This window comes from Candoia aspera, chromosome 17 (genome assembly GCF_035149785.1).
Source record: "Candoia aspera isolate rCanAsp1 chromosome 17, rCanAsp1.hap2, whole genome shotgun sequence".
NCBI classification, from domain to species: domain Eukaryota; kingdom Metazoa; phylum Chordata; class Lepidosauria; order Squamata; family Boidae; genus Candoia; species Candoia aspera.
In genome coordinates, this window is record NC_086169.1 from 4,214,236 (window position 1) to 4,231,495 (window position 17,260).

Below are 17,260 nucleotides of genomic sequence, written 5' to 3' on the forward strand. Positions count from 1 at the left end.
GGTCATTAAGCAAATTGCACCACTCCCCATTGATTTCGCTTGCCAGGAGCCAGTCAGGAAGGTTGAAAATGGCAATCACGTGGCCTTGGGATGCTGTGACAGTCATAAATGTGAACCGGTTGCCAAGCGCCCAAATCGTGATCATGTGACCGTGGGGACACTGCGATGGCTGTAAGTGTGAGGACTGGCCATAAGTCAGTTTTTTCAGCACCCTCATAAGTCTGAACCATCACTAAACGAATGGTTGTTAAGCGAGGACTACCTGTATGTTGCCCCCTTTCCTCTTGGGAGCTCCGAGGCTGTGTACACTCAACTCCCGTAAGAAGAGGGGAAAACTGGATGCAAAGATGGTATTAAGACGCCCTGTGGTTTGCCTGTGATTGAATTCACACCTTGGGTAAACCCCAGCCAACTGGCACTGTGAAGCAAGCAACAGCTTAGGGCAGCACACACTCCCAAGCAAAATCTAGGATAATTTCACCCTTCTTTGGCCCTGCAGTCTTGGCAGAGCATGGACCAAAGTGTGACTTTTGCTAACACAACGCTGAATTCGCCTGGTGCAAAGTGTCTCCCCGCATGATGCACATTACCGTATATAATCACGAAGAAGCCCATCCACCAAGAAGCCTACCCTCAAAATTTCAACCCAAACACCATGAAAAATGCATCACCTGCAGAGAAGCCGACCCTCAAATTTTTAATCGCAGCAACTGCAAACTGTTATATCATCATTTATAAAACTGCAAGATTTTAAGCCCGTGACGGGTTTTAAAATATCTGAGCTCTGCTCTGCAGACAAGCCGAACCCAATTTTGGAGATTTATTCTGGAGCCTGAAATTCTTGGCTTATCCACAAGTATATACAGTATGGGTAATCCTCGCTTAATGACCACAATTGGGACCGGAATTTCACTCGCTAAGCAATGTGGTCAATAAGCAAATCCGGACCTGATTTTACGACCATTTTTGCGACGGTCGTTAAGCAAATCATGTAGTTGTTAAGCAAAATCAATAGGGAACTGCATGACTTGCTTATCAGAAGCCAGCAGGGAAGGTCAAAAATGTCAATCACGTGACCGCAGGACACTGCAATGGTTGTAAGCATGAGGAACAGTTGTAAGTCTTTTTTCAGTGCAGTCGTAATTCCGAATGGTAACTAAACAAACAGTCATTAAGCGAGGACGACCTGTATATACCTCCTCAACTGCACACTCTCCCAATTCCCATTCTTCAGAGAAAGGAAGTTTTCAATCAGGAGACTGGCAGCACACCATTTGTTAGTGATTCGTAGTTTAACTTTTATTTAACTTACAGTGTTTCCTGGTAAGGAGAAGGTACTGGAATGTAAACATAAGCAGGGAGTAAATGCAGCCCTTGGGAGAGCAAGGCCTGTGGTGGGCTACTGGGAGTGCAAAGAGAGGTTCCTGGCATGATTCGCACCCAAGCCTGCTCAGGAACTGGAGCAGCTGCTTCTCTGACGGATCTCCGAGCCAGGGTTGAGGGTCCTGGTCAAGGGGGGCAGGAGGTCCGAGCCATCCCCCTCCAGCGAAGAGGTGGGGAAGTTGACCTCACCAAGTAGGGAACCGTCATCCAGTGAGTCGTACTCTGCGTCTGTCAACAGAAGAACCACCAGTGAATCAGTCCCCAATCTAAAGCAGAGGGGGAACATTATCAGCGTGACACATAGACACCGAAGGTTTGAATTGCGGAAACCACGGGTTTTCCTGGGATGCTGTAGGATGCAAAGCTGGATTTCAGAGATGCAGGACCCAAAGAATCTCAAAGCTTTGGAACTTTGGGGTGGAGAAGACTTTTGAAGATACGACAGACGGCCCAGAAAGCAAGAAAGATCAGTTGCAAGATAGAGATTTGAGCGATGAAGACCCTCCGAGATCCCAAGGAACTCCTTGAAGACCAAACATTTTGGAGAAAAGCAATCTATGAGGTTGCCTGGAATCTGACCCCAACTCTCTAACATTTAATCAATCAACAGCAAACAGAGCACAGAACGGATGCCTTTTTTTAATCAGCTAACTTCTAAGGGGTGTAAGTTTAGATTTACCAAACCCAGCAAAACACTTTAGAGCGAATTGAACTAACTTCACCAGATTTTGGAAACTGGAGGATTTAGGAAACTCCGCAAAGGAAATTCTAGTGGTTTGTCCAGCAAAATCTGGAGGCCTTTGCAGTGCAATGCAAAAGAGACAGATTTTATTTTTTTAACTGATCCATGGGGCAGAGTTTAAAATTGCTCCTGAAACCCCTTTGGGCGGCATCGATCTGCATTTATTAATTCAACGGCAGGTACGCCTCTGAGCCTTAGAGATGAGCCAAGCTATCTGTGTGGGAGATTTTGCACCACATGTGTCCATTTGAGAAGTCTGGGAAGAAAAGGGAATAGAAAAGGCATGGCAAAGTAACAAATCACCTTCATTTGAGGTTGTGCCCACGCTAGATTCTGTCCCAAAATCGGATTTTCCAAGACTGCTTTTCTTCACCTGTGTTGTAGAAACTGCAGAAAATCAAGGGGAATAAAATTGAGAAAATTAAAACAAGGCTTGAACCTAATGGAATACAGATAGTCCTCGCTTATCAACCATTTGTTTAGTGACTGTTTGGACTTACCACAGTGCTGGAGAAACTGACTTACGACTGGTCCTCACACTTATGGCCGTTGCAGCATCCCCACAGTCATGGGTTTGGGTGCTTGGCAACTGGTTCACATTTATGACCATTGCAGCGTCCCCTGGTCACATGATTGCCATTTTCGACCTTCTGGCCAGCTTCTGGCAAGCAAAATCAACGGGGAACTGCGTGATTCGCTTAATGACTATGTGGTTTGCTTAATGCCCGCAGTGACTTACTTAATGACCACCACAAAAAAGGTCGTAAAATTGGATCGGATTGCTTAATGACCACTTCACTTAGCCACCCAAATTCCAATCCTGTGGTTGTTAAGCGAGGACTACCTGTAGGTGGGTGTTACAGGAACAGGGAAATATCTAAGCACCTGTGATTTCATTCTGATTTAAACACTCAGAGACAATTGGCTAGGCTCACGCTATGCCCAAAACATTAAACCATGATTTAAGTAGAACAGGGTTATTGAAGAGACCCCAGGGAGCAACTGAGCAGAACAATGCCTTCATGATTTTCTTTCCCTCTCCGCACATCAAATCTACAGCAGAGGTTTCCAAGCAAGGGCCTGAAACCCCAGCCCCACCAAAACCTGCAGATTCATCGAGAATATTGCTAAAATTGAATATTGATTGAGAATATTGAGTGTTGGGATTATAACGTGTTAAAAAAAAAAACATTTGTTCTGCAGAAGGCAGGATTATCAAAGAACCAGGAGACCAAACTGTAAGATGCTTACAGGGAAGCAAATTTATTGTGACTCGAGGTGAATTCGGGGTCTGCCCAAAGGGGAAAGGGAATTTAAAAGCAACACACCTGCCTTGGATAATTTCTCTCCTTCGGCAACGCCCACATCTTCTGGCTGTGGCAAAGGCGTCTCTTCTTCTCCAGAGCCTGCAAAAAAGGGAAGAAAAGGCGTCATGCAGAATCACAATTAACTTATGGAATAAAGTGCATCCTTTGGCTGCCCTTCTCAACATGGCTGCTATCTGGACTTCAACTCCCAGCATTCTTAGCAATGCCACTCTGGCTGAGATTCCTAGCAGCTGGTCAGTTTATTTAAACCAGTCTACAGACCACAACATAATACCTTGAAACATCCACGTTTATATACACTTCCCTAATCCTGGCCCTCAAAATATAAATATATAAATATATATAATATTTTGTATTATATATACTTCCCTAATCCTAGCCCTGGAAATATACATATAATATTTTATATTTATATTTTATATTTATATTTTTACAATGCATCTCTTTTTGATATTTTAATCTTTTATTGTCTTAAATTGATTGTAAACCGCCCAGAGTCGAGAGGGCGGCGAAGAACTGTGATAAATAAATAAATAAAATAAAAATAAATATCCCCATATACCTTAAAATCAATTTGCTTCTTTACCCTAATAACTTTTTAACCCTAACTTTGCCACTGTTAGAGGCACTTTAGGAATTTAATCACAAAGAAGCTATTTAACGTAAAGTCGATTAACGTCCAAGAAAGAATGTTAAAATGGGATTCACCTACAGTACAAATATTTAGGCCGTGGTTAGCGGTTGGGGGAATACACGGAAGGGGAGAATGCGTTCTCAAAAATGTTTATTTTTTCACAAGATTTTCACCGTGGTTTTATTAGCTGTGGTTTATCATCTGCTTTGTTTTTTGCATCTTTATTCTTGTGTGGTTTCTGCTCTGTCAAAGCTTCAGGAATTAAAAAGAAAATTAAAATGGGATCAATCAAATCATTTCCCAGACTAAGATAAAAGTTGCAACAGAGGTGCATATGCTCCGCTGATTCTATGTCAGGGTTACTACAAGAACACATTCTTCTATTTATTTATTTTTATTTATTTATCATATTTATACGGCCACCCATCTCATAAGATGTGAGTTGCCAATTCCCTTATATCTCCCCCATGACATCTGAAAGGGGAAGACATTTAGTCTAGACCAGGGTTTCTCAACCAGGGTTCTGTGGCACCCTGGGGGTCCCTGGGAGATCACGATTTATTTTAAAAATTAAAGAATTAAAAATTATTTCAAATTCTGGCAACTTCACATTAAAGAGGCAAGTTTCATTCTTTATTTTTAGTTCTTAGTGCATCTATACAGGCCTCCCCATGAAACAAATATAATGATTTTATCACTTCTGGCCTATATTGGAGCCTGAATGGGCAGGGGTTCCCCAAGCGAGGCCTGAAAAATAATTCAAGGGTTCCTCTGGGGTCAAAAGGTTGAGAAAGGCTGGCCTAGCCCTACCAAAACCCATCTATAATCTACAGGGAGATTATTAACCCAAGTAGTAAAGGAAAGGGGTTTCTTATCCAAAATACACTGGGCAGCAAGATATTTCAGCTGTTACTTGCAAGGCCTGGTGGGAGATGCAGCTGCAGGCCACACATCTGGAGAACATGGAACAAAGTTGACTTCTGCAAAGCGAGAACTCCTCACCTGGCCTTGTAGCATCCTGGGAGGATGAATCACAAGTTGTTAAAAAAAAAGTCTGATCACCAACAGCCTTACCGTCTTTAGGAAACAAAACCTGCCGACGCGAATCTTCCAGCGCTTGGACGGCTCCAGATTTTTCCCGGCCAGGTATCTGTTTGGTTCAATGAAAAAGAAAATGAACTATATTTTCATTGGGACTCCAGCGATGGGGAAGGAATAATTGTTGAGTCTGAAGTCCGTTTCAAGTATCGTAGCTACTTGTGCTGGACCATAAGGAAGGCTGAGCGAAATGAGATCGATGCTTTGGAACTGGGGTGTTGGAGGAAAATCCTGAGAGTGCCTTGGACTGCAAGGAGATCCAACCAGTCCATCCTCCAGGAAATAAAGCCAGACTGCTCACTTGAGGGAATGGTATTAAAGGCAAAACTGAAATACTTTGGCCACATAATGAGAAGACAGGACAGCCTGGAGAAGATGCTGATGCTGGGGAGAGTGGAGGGCAAAAGGAAGAGGGGCCAACCAAGGGCAAGGTGGACGGATGACATTCTGGAGGTGACGGACTCGTCCCTGGGGGAGCTGGGGGTGTTGACGACCCACAGGAGGCTCTGGCGTGGGCTGGTCCACGAAGTCACGAAGAGTCGGAAGCGACTGGACGAATAAACAACAACCGTGTAAGAATTATTGCTTCCTGGTGGCTCAGTGAGGCATTGCAGTCTCAATGGAAAATTCCTAAAGATTCCATATGGCCCTATTTCACTCACTGAGCCTGCAATATCTCAGATTTTGAAGGCGCAGTGGGTGAAACAGGGCAACGTAATGGAATTTAAGGGAAATGCTCCATGTGGTATAGCAGACTCAGTAATGAAAATAGGGCAATATAGTGGGATGTATAGGAAATACTTGTCCCTGGGGTCTCAATGAGGTACTGCAGGCTTAGTATGGATAACCAGGAATATAATGCAATTTAGTCGGAAGCGACTGAACAAATAAACAACAACAAAGCTACTTGTGGCTTTACTCTACCATGTGAGGTGGGGAGGTGGGAGAGAAAATTGAGGTCAACAATTCATTCCAGGTTTGGAGGTTTTAACTGGATTTGGGGCAAACGCTGCAACTCGTGCGTGACGCGTTGAGGCCTGGCGGGACAAGGCTGCTTCACATAAACAAGAGGAAAAAAAGGGAAATAGCCTTGGAGAAATTTCTTGAACTAAACCTCAGCAAACTGATGAGTTGGTGTGAGAACCTTAGCCTAAAGCTGGTCAGAACTGGTCCTTATCTGCAGATAAAGAAAGAACATCTGTACAGAATGCGAGGGGACTATAAATCTTCTAGGAAGTAAAGTCAGTTTGATAGGAGATGATCTTGCTTATTCATAATTATGAGTGCAGGTACCTCATTGAGCGACCAAAATTGCGACTGGCAAGTTGGTCGTTAAGCAAAGCGGTCACTAAGTGAAACCATGACTGTGCTTACAGTCTTACTCCAGCTTTCCTTTGCTTTACAGACCTGCCAAGGTTGTACCTGCGAGGATTGGTCGCAAAGTTACTTTTTCATCACCACCATAACTGAATGGTTGCTAAAAGAGGCAGTTGCTAAACAAGGACTACTTGTATTAGTTAAATGAACACGTATCCTGGAAACATATATTTTCTGCTCTATTTTCCACTCAGTTTTCCTTTCTGGAGAAGGGCCCGATGATCACTGCTTTTTTTTTTTTTTGGAAAAAACATTAATTCAATTAACATTGTTACCTTTCACCAGCTTGCTGGCTGTTTCACTTGGGTTATTTCCCCAACCCAAGACCACAAATCCAACAGCACACCGCAGTCCAATTTAAATAATTAAGATTAATTAAGTCCAATTTAAACAATTAATTAAGAACTCAAACACCAGAGCCTCAGTAACCCAAACAGCCCATCACGTTCAAAACCATCTTTGGAAACTCTCTCCAAATAACACATCATTAGAAAGCACTCAGTGTGATAAATCAGACTCCAGGTGTAATTCTAGTGGAAAGGAGTTCCGAAAGACAGGCATTATTGCAGAAGCCAAATGGGAACCTGGGTCTCCCTACTCTGGCATCCGCCCCACTGGGCCATCCTGGCCTGGGGCTGAGACTGGCCCAAAGTCCTCCATGGAGCCTCCATGTGTAACAAAGGACTAGAACTCCAGTTTCCCTGTTCCTAGTCTATTTGTTGGCCTCGCAGGATAAACGAGGCAGGAATTCCAACCAGATGAGCTAATTCTACTTTATGGTAAGGCTACATTGACAGAATCTGGCAAGTCTGAAAGTCCAATTCTCCCCCCGTCTCTTTTACAGCCCAGAAAACTAGGGAGGGTCCCTTCTGAGCCTCTTTCCCTTCCCATTATGCAGCTGCGGGCTAAGCTGTCTCTTATCTGACCGTTCCCTTGGCAGCATCTCCTGGCCCTGTCTCCCAAGGTTTTTTCCACATCCCATTACATCTGAGATCAGCCTTCCCAGGTGGACCAGACAGGAAACACGACCAGACAAGCTAATTCTACTTTATTGTAAGGCTATTTTAACAGAATCTTGCGAGTCTGAAAGTACAAATCTCCCGTCTCCTTTACAGCCCAAGAAACTAGGGACGGTCCCTTCTGAGCTTCTTCCTCCACCCATTATGCAGCTGTGGGCTAAGCCACCTCTTATCTGACCTTGGCAGCACCTCTTCGCCCCGTCTCCCAAGCTTTGAATCTGGATGAGCAGCTAAAATACAGACTCTTTCACAGCACCTCAGCTAAAAGAGTGTCTGTATATATGTCTGTGTGTGAGTGTCAGAGGAGGCAAACAAACCCCATCCCAGAAAACCCACCTGGACAGAAAGAGTTTCTTTCGGCCACAGACTGCCCCAGATCCACTGCAAGTAGCTGAAGAGGACGATGACGCTCAGGAAAGAGAAGTTGCTGACCACCCCCAGAATGGCAGACGTCACGGGGAAGTTGTAGAGAAGGTACCTGCGGGGCCCAGGATACGAAGAATGGTTGGTTAAAGCGTCCACGTTCGCACATGTCTGGATACGCTGTTTCTTCAGTCCAGCCTTAGTTGCTGAACTTTGTCTTTGTTGGGTACAACAGGGTCCCCATTGCCCTGCCTTCTCTTTTGTTAGAATCCAGTTTTTACACTGTGCTAAGCCAAAACGTAGCTTGTTTGTTTGTTGGTTTGTTTATTTGTTTATTTGGCCACCCATTTCTCTGCCACAATGAGCGGAAAGGGCCGAGTGGCTTCAAACCCACCTCTGAGGTTCTCCAATAATGCAAAGCCTCAAGGATATAAGATGCTCAGAATGTGCCCCTACATGATGCCAGAGAAATTATCCAGAAAAGTGTTTCCCAACCTTGGCAACTTTAAGATGGGTGGACTTCAACTCCCAGAATTCCCCAGTCCAGCATGGGTGGACTTCAACTCCCAGAATTCTGGGAGTTGAAGTCCACCCATCTTAAAGTCGCCGAGGTTGGGAAACTCTGATCTAGAATGTATAAAGGCACTTCAAATGTACATTGGAAACACGAACAGCGTGAAGGGACATTCTGTCACGCTTGCTGGACATGTAAAAAAGCTTTAAAAAATTGGATTCAAATACAGGCATTGACACAGAGGATTTTAAAGATTAATCTTCAATCGAAGCCATAGCTTTTCCTTTTGGGATAGATGAATACACAGTTAGAAAGAAGTCATGGGACAGTATTTGAATATATGGTTACTGTGGCGAGGTTATTATATGATAAATTTGATTAATAAAATAAATAAAATCATCATATGCACAACGATGGAAAGATTCGGCAGTACCCGCTACGGAGGGATGGTTGGTGAAACTGAAAGATCTTGCTGAGATGGATAACCTGACTTCTTTGATTAGAGAAAAGACAATTATCTACTGTTATTGGTGACTGGAAACCCCTTATGGACTTTTTGCGTAAAAATAACTTAAGAAATGACCTTGTGATTTATGGCTTTGAGGATTAGACAGGATAGATTATACAAAGAAGAGAGTCATGATGTAGCTTTAGAGAAAGAGGTTAAAATATAATTGTGCTTATAACTGCTGTGAAGGATATTGGAATCCACTTCTTTGTATCTTTCTTTCTTTTCTATGTTTCTTTGCCTTTTTTTCTTTTCTGGCACTTCTACCTTTCTCTTTGATTTCTTTTTTCTTCCTTACTATATATTAGTTTGTATTAGTTTTTATCTTCCTTTTTAAAAGTTTTAAATATATATATATATATTTAAAACTTTTAAAAAGGATGATAAAAACACTGATTGATATTATATATATATCAAAGTGATACCACTTTGAAGGCTGAAAGCAAAGAGGAACTGAGGAGCCTTATGATGAAGGCGAAAGAAGAAAGTGCAAAAGCTGGCTTGCAGCTAAACCTCAGAAAAACCAAGATTATGGCAACCAGCTTGATTGATAACTGGCAAATAGAGGGAGAAAATGTAGAAGCAGTGAAAGACTTCGCATTTCTAGGTGGGAAGATTACTACAGATGCTGACTGCAGTCAGGAAATCAGAAGACGCTTAATCCTTGGGAGAAGAGCAGTGACAAATCTCGATAAATAGTTAAGAGCAGAGACATCGCACTGACAACAAAGGTCCGCATAGTTAAAGCAATGGAGTTCCCCGTAGTAACATATGGCTGCGAGAGCTGGACCATAAGGAAGGCTGAGAGAAGGAAGATGGATGCTTTGGAGCTGTGGTGTTGGAGGAAAATCCTGAGAGTTCCTTGGACTGCCAGAAGATCAAACCAGTCCATCCTCCAGGAAATAAAGCCAGACTGCTCACTTGAGGGAAGGATATTAAAGGCAAAACTGAAATACTTTGGCCACATAATGAGAAGACAGGACACCCTGGAGAAGATGCTGGTGCTAGGGAGAGTGGAAGGCAAAAGGAAGAGGGGCCGACCAAGGGCAAGGTGGACGGATGACATTCTGGAGGTGACGGACCCGTCCCTGGGGGAGCTGGGGGTGTTGACGACCGACAGGAAGCTCTGGCGTGGGCTGGTCCATGAAGTCAGGAAGAGTCGGAAGCGACTGGATGAATAAGCAACATACACATATACATACATACATACATAAATTTATAATTGCATCCACACCTTTGGTCTAGCTTTGCTCCCCATCCCATAAGAAGAACCAGCTGTTCAAGTCTTTGAAATCTTAGCAGGGAAGAATTGGTCCTGATATCTAGAAATCAGCAGGGTGGGTAAATCCACTGGTTGGCTATGTAGGTTTACTCAACAGATTATGTTTAAGCAATTCACAGCTACCACAACACCTAAGTTTGTATCTCTAGATGATGGTTTCAACCCCGCTAAGGTTGGTCGGATCTGCCTGGCAACGAACAGATCCAGGCAGCTCTCCTCTGCTCCTGATTCAAACCAGAAAATCCTCCCCGCCTTTACTCCCTTGCGCAGGAAAAAATTGAGTTTGCTCCCTTCCCAGCATGAATCCTCCTCACCGCAATCCAGTGAAATGCGCGTGAATTCTCAGCTGTGCCCCATAAATCTGAATTCTAGTGGTCTGGATTTCAATAACTGCTCCAATGGTTGGAACGTACTAAAAAGAAAGAGAAAAATAAAGTTCTGAGGTCAAGGCTTTGTTCTTCCTGCCTGCTATGCTACATTCTCTGATTATTTACCCACCATCCACAAAAATTGGAGAAAAATGGCCACGATCCCAAGCATTCTATTTCTAAATAATATTTCTTTATTTGCATAGTTATTTATTTTATATTTATTTTCTTTGTTTGCATAGATTTTTAAAAAAATGCTCAACGCTGTGGTGCTTTACACCACAAAAACAATAGAATAACAACATTAAAAAGCGAAGAGATGCTTGAGAACAACCATACAAAAGAAAACCCAGTCTTACAGGGGCTTATCACCAATCCTACGCCAAGCCCTGGGGCAATAAATATTCTATCCCTCTGCAGTGTCTTGAGAAAAAATTCTGCAAGCAATTAAAAAAAAGCCTGCAAGAACTCAGCTGCTCCAGCCAAGCATCCTTCACAAGGTTTCAGCTACATCCTAAAGGGGAGACTGAGAGCCAGTTTGGTGTTGTGGTTCAGGCGCCAGGCTAGAAACTGGGAGGCCGTGAGTTCTAATCCTGCCTTAGGCACAAAGCTAGCGGGGTGACCTTGGGCCAGCCACCCTCTCCCAGCCCCATGAAGGAGGCAATGGCAAACCACTTCTGAAAAACCTTGCCAAGAAAGCTGCAGGGACTTGTCCAGGCAGCCTCCGAGAATTGGACACCATTGAACAGATAAAAAAGAGAGACAGAGAGAATAGGAAGCATTCAAAACTGACCCCCAAATTTCCATTTTTTTGTACAGTTACACAGAACGAATAAAAAAATCTGGCAACTGTTGAAGCTTGAGAAAACAGCTTGCAGAGTCACCAGTCGCTGAGATCATGAGATCAGTGAGATTTGAAACCAAGCTTCCTAAGTCTTGTTGTCTAAGCTGTGCCAGCATTCAGAGGGACCTTAGTCCCCTCTAGTGGAAACTCAAGGACCAGGCATTTCTCCCTGGCTTCCAAAATTACATTACAGTATTGCAACACAGCTAAATGAAAATCCAACATGTTAGGACAGCTTTAAATTAAAAAGGGCTGAGCCAGACTGTGGCTTTATGGCACTTAGACCCCGAGATTGAATCTCTGCTCAGCCAATTATCTTTACCTGCCCAACTCCACAGGGGCGTAGAGCGGATAGGATGGGAAAAAGCAAAGCCCTCTTTGATAATCCAGTAAGCAATGAGGGTGGCTTAGAAGGTCTTTAAAAGATACAGGTAGTCCTCGCTTAATGACCACAGCTGGGACCAGAATTTCGGTGCTAAGCAAAAGGGTCATTCAGGAAAGCCAACCTGATTTTATGACTTTTGCAGTGGACGTTAAGTGAATCACTGTGGGCACTAAGTGGCCCATGTGGCCGTTATGCAAATCACACAGTTCCCCATTGATTTTGCTTGCCAGAAGCCAGCCGGGAAGGTCAAAAATGGTGATCACGTGATGCTGCGACAGTCATAAATGCGAACTGGTCGCCAAATGCCCAAACTGTGTTTATGTGACCCTGGGGGTGCTGCGACGGTCATAAGTGCGAGGACCAGTTGTAAGTCAGTTTTTTCAATACCATCGTAAGTCTGAACTGTCGCTTAACAAATGGTTGTTAAGTGAGGACTGCCTGTAGTCTGTTCCTTAAAAGTTAGATATCTGCATTAGAATGAGGGGAAACTGGGGAATCTTCAGGAAGTGAATTCAAAGCGTCGTAGGGGACACAGAATTTCTTACAGAATCCTCTTTGTAATCTGAGAACAGCTCAACTTCCAGAGTTTGTTTCTGTTCTGTAAACCCAGCCAGGAAGAGGCCAGCATAAGCAAGTGTGTTGAGGATCTGCAACAGGCCCGAACGGTAGTGTAACATGGCCTAGAGGAAGGAAGAACATCCATCAATAAGAGGTCAACAGCCCGAGAATCACCGTGATCCTGCCCTTTCTAAATTAGCGATATTTCACCCTCTTCCCACCATCCCAGACTAAGCCATCCAACCAAAGCAGGTCGGAGAGCTGTGTCAATCTCCATTCTACCTCAGTTAATCCAGGCAATTGTGCTTCACTCAATAAAATGCGGCTTACTACCAGGTGTGGGTCAGCTGTGCAAAACCAGGTTAAATACCAAGTCACTTCATTTGGCCTTTCCCCCCCCTCTTTCAGGTTGAAGACTGTCTTTAAAAGACAGAGGCACCGATGTATTAAACAAATCAAGAATGAAGAATGAATAGGCCACAGTCTGCATCTCAGCTGTCTTCCCAAGGAGACTGCAATAGGGTTCCAGATTTTCAGGACTCGTTTCCTTCCCAAATACTGGGCAGGAGATCTGTTTTAAAACTTCAACCCCATTTTGTTGCACTTCCAAGTAAGGATTGGCCATAATTCATCCGTGTCAAATTAATAAGAAAAAAAAATTAAGGGATGGTGTCATCTAACACAACCCAGCCTCTCCCTTTTGCAAGAGCAGATCCTGCATCCAAGATCTAATCTCCCTTGAAAATGCCTGGGAACCTCCCATTTCTTACAAGTCAATGCACCGATTCGAAGTCCCCGACTTACAGCTCGGGCGGAGGAAGAAATGACACGGCCGCCTTTTGTGTAACAGGAAATCACCACCATGAACATGCCCAGGTTCTGATTGACGGGGGATTCGGGCAACTCCAATTCCATCGAAATTCGATAGGGCTGGCCATACATGAGAACCTGGCGGAGGGAAGATAACATCATTATCTGAGCAACTCTCAAATCTTTGTTGGTGGGGCTTCATCATCAGATGGCGAAGAATGACAAAGTAATCAGGCCAATGGGGAGAAATATCGGAGGCCCAGATTTATCTTTGGGCCTCCCAAATCTTACACGTCCTAGCACACGGGTTGGCCAAGCCTACAGTCCAGATTATGTCTGTGAGTAGTCACTTACAAGGAACACGCCAACCTTCCTTCTTTTCCAGCAACAAGGAGTCACCCCACACACAATGTGGGCGGGTAAGCTCAACAGGTATTGCACGGGCAAGAAACGACGCCAACTTAATTGTCAGGTTGCACAGAATGGGTGTAGCATCCTAGATAAAACCGCGAGCCGAGAATCCCGGGCCTAATCTGAATTTCACCCCATCTCTTACGCAGCTTTGGAGCGGCCAAAATGATTGTCATGCCGCGCACACCATTGCTGTGCCGAACACAATGGGCTTCCCTGCTCTGCACTTGCTGGTGCCCAAAGACTTCCATTGGGTTGCCCACATCCTGTTTCTAACCAGCCACGGCAACCGAGCTACTCATAAGCAGGCTAATTCCACCAGCCTTAAAAGCTGGAGAGGAGGAAGGAACAAGGAATCAGGATCATCAGAAGCTGTGGAAGACCACAAGCTGTACCAGTTCTATTTCCTGCAACCATACAGGTAGTCCTTACTTAACAACCATTTGTTTAACAATGGTCCGAAGTTACAACGGACTCAGAAAATGTGCTTTTTGACCTGTATTCGCAACTGCTGCAAAATGTCACACCAGCCCTGCAGTCACATGATCACAATTCAGGCACTTGGCTCACCTTTACGACCAGTTGCAGTGTCCTACAGCCACCTTTTTTGCTGGTTTCTGGCCAAAAACGTCCATTGGGGAAGCTGGATTCGCTTAAGGACCTTCATAAAAATGGTTGTAACATCGGATCTGATCACATGGTGACTGTCATGAGTAAGGATGGCGAGCAGGGGGCTCCCATCCAGACTGTTAAGCGCATGCGTAGCACTGAGGAATTGGGCAGCCATTCAAAGAGACACAGATCGGGACCGCCTTAACCTTTGGGTTTTATATTTCTGGGTTTTTCCCACGCTTCTTCAGTTTGTTAGGACTCCTGTTATGTACTAGCAATAAAGCATTAGAGACCAGTTCCTTGTCTCAACGTGTTTCCTGGTTGTTAGGACAGTGACTCATTTAATGACCACACTGCTTAACCACCAGTTTTCTGGAACCTATTGTGATCATTAAGTGAGGACTACCTGTATTCCATTTAATTTCAAAACACCACAGTCATCAACCGGGTTTTAAAATCAGTCACCTGGTCACGGCTGTCCTTGATGAAAGAAATGTTGGCAACAGGAAAGGAGCAGAGTTCAGGTCCAGGGAGGCCACAGTCTGTCCTGAAAAAGGTCAAAGATTTCCCCAAATCAGACTCAGATGATGGTTCAGCAGACCCCAAGTTTACAGAACAATTTTTTTGTGTGTAATTTTTTGGCAGAGAATCACACTACCTACTAACCCAGCCTGGTATCAAAGAAATTAGATTTAAATAACTCTATGGTTGAGAATCTATTTGGGCTCTAGAACACAGACCCTCCTCACAAAAACACAGTTTTTCTGCTGCATAATTTAGGATATGGTCTTGCTCAAGAATCTGAGGACAGAAAGAAGTGCCAGTTTTCTATTACTCCCACACTAGTGGGTTCTGCAGCCAAGGAAAAAGATTTTAACCAGATCTAGGGAAAACTTCCAAATGTTGAAATGGAGCAGGAAGGCTCAGATGGTGGACTATCTTTCGTTAAGAATTCCAAGTGGAAACCTTGCAGCTGGAATTTTACAGCTTTCAGAGAGGGTCAGACTAAATATCCACTAAAATCGCAATCAGCTTTTAGAACTGCACAATTAGTAGCTGAACTTCCACTAAGCCACAAGTTTAGTTTAAACATTCAGGAAAGTAGATCTGTCTTTGCCAGATGCTTATACAATACCCAGCAGAGACGATGCTGGGTAAACATCAAATTACAAAGCCAGAGGACCACCACAGAAAAGTCCCTGCTCTGCTGTTAACAACCACCACACAACTGTTAGCACAGAACCTGAAGGATGACTACAGTTGATAAAGGGCCCTGAACTCTGTCACCCACCCAGACCCCATCAATGAAACTAACCTGAATTGGTAGTGCACAGGACTGACGTAGCTGACCGTGGGCATGTAAGAGTAATAGAAGCTGCCATAAAGGAAGATTGAGATCCAGAGGAGAAGCAACAGCACGCAGAGTAGAATGGCCGTCTGCAGGACCGTGCGGCGCACCCGCAACATAAGCAGCGTGGCTACTTCTTGTACCCACACCAAGAAAGGTCCAGGGCTTCCTGACATGGTACCGGCTGGCGAAGGCAACAAACAGGAATCCAGGAAAGCAAGTCAAGATGTTACGGGATCTACCCACCCTGGAACAGCGAGTGCCCGGCTTTGGCACCGGGAAAAAGCAGAGAAATGTAACAGGAGTCCCTTGTGCGATGAAGAAGCCAATTTTAAAAATTAAAGCATTCTGATCATTCTGGTTGGAAGACAAAACCTTCTACTCAGGCAAAAAGGACAGGCTTGTGGATCGCACACCTCTCCATTTGTGCATTGTGGCTTTCTGAAGGCAGATTGGCTTTGTGAGAAAAGCAGGCAGCTTAGGAGCAATGACGGCACCAGAACATGGTAGATGGGGGGCCACTAAACCCAGGGCCCCCTCCTGTTAGAAATCAGGCTGTTCTTTTGACTCTGCTCCCCAGGGCCTGGATGGTTCCTAGGGATGGAAAAAGATAAAATAGATCCAGCCTTATTGCTGAAACCAGATCTTGTGAACCAGTGGCTAATCTCCATTCAACTTTCGCCTGCAAGTCGTTGAATCTAAGGAAAGCTATGCTTCTCAGAGAAAAGAGGATTAATCAGCAAAGGGTGGTATGATGGGATGTAGAAATCATAACCCCTGAGAATTCAGCCTAGTCTCTGACCCAGTTCTTTATCAATTCTGTCTCGGTAACCCAGATGGAGCTGGTAAAGAACTGTGTTAGAGGCCATATTCTCTGCAGCTGATTGTTGAATATTAAGCAATCCCAGCATATTGAAAAGCACATGCCAGTTTTCTACACAAAAAGATACGAGTGATCCATTTGGCCCCCAAAGCCACCTTCTCTATCTAAGTGATGCAGCCAAGGCTTAGTTTGAGCAGTTGTTTTTTTTTTTTAAGAATTCCAGTTCTGCAAACGAGGGGGGAAGATAAAAGCATATAACCACAGCTATATTTGAGTTACTACAGTGCAAAGCTCCTAATTCAGGATTCTGAATCTGGGGAGCAGAGCTGTCTACTAACACCAACCAAAGCAAAATATTTAATGTTTCCTTTTCTCAGACGAGAATGAAAAACTCGGGAGAGGAATACTGCTTCAAAGTTACACTCAAAAATTGCTAGTAGAAGTAATAAGCTTAAGTAAACTCCCCGTTCAAAATTCAGGAATACCGACATTCAGAGAATCACCGGCTCTTCTTGAGTTAGTAAACACACAACAGAATTCGTGGAGAGTTTTGCATGCCTGCCATTGTTCGGCAAGCATGCACCGGAGTACCTCACGATTCTCCAGAATGCCACCTTCAGATTTACTAATGCTCTCTTTACACCGGCATTGCGCTGCAGCCACCAACTTAGCAAAGGCCCTTAAAAATTTAGAATTATATCCCCCTCCCCCCCAGTGCCTGATTTAGCTTCTAGCTGAATACCAGGGATTCTTTATCACATGCAAAATAAACAAAAGGCACCCACAGGCAGCTAATACAAAACAATATTCAAATCTGCAAGTCTTACACAGGTTCCCCATTTTACACACAAGG

General features: G+C 44.1%; 2 protein-coding genes across 2 annotated transcripts in view; one reads left to right on the forward strand and one right to left on the reverse strand.

Annotated features, from left to right (window-relative positions):
- The window catches only part of TTC9C (tetratricopeptide repeat domain 9C), a 395,268-nt gene that overhangs the window by 327,527 nt on the left and 50,481 nt on the right, over positions 1 to 17,260 (forward strand). The window lies entirely within an intron of this gene.
- On the reverse strand, positions 1,274 to 16,133 carry BSCL2 (BSCL2 lipid droplet biogenesis associated, seipin). Its single transcript, XM_063316892.1, has 10 exons — positions 15,552 to 16,133; positions 14,702 to 14,783; positions 13,208 to 13,351; positions 12,391 to 12,525; positions 10,563 to 10,660; positions 7,918 to 8,059; positions 5,162 to 5,237; positions 3,454 to 3,531; positions 2,429 to 2,512; positions 1,274 to 1,611 (listed from the first exon to the last, which is right to left on the reverse strand). The coding sequence occupies exons 1-10, from the start codon at positions 15,758 to 15,760 to the stop codon at positions 1,451 to 1,453; spliced, it is 1,209 nt and encodes a 402-aa protein (XP_063172962.1). The 5' UTR covers positions 15,761 to 16,133; the 3' UTR covers positions 1,274 to 1,450.

Coding starts and splice junctions, on each gene's coding strand:
- BSCL2 (XM_063316892.1), bottom strand. CDS start 15,760: ATGTCAGGAAGCCCTGGACCTTTCTTGGTGTGGGTACAAGAAGTAGCC. Junction 14,784..15,551: donor CCTGTGCACTACCAATTCAG/GTTAGTTTCATT, acceptor GACCTTTTTCAG/GACAGACTGTGGCCTCCCTG. Junction 3,532..5,161: donor GGTTTTGTTTCCTAAAGACG/GTAAGGCTGTTG, acceptor CCTTTTTTGCAG/GCTCTGGAGAAGAAGAGACG.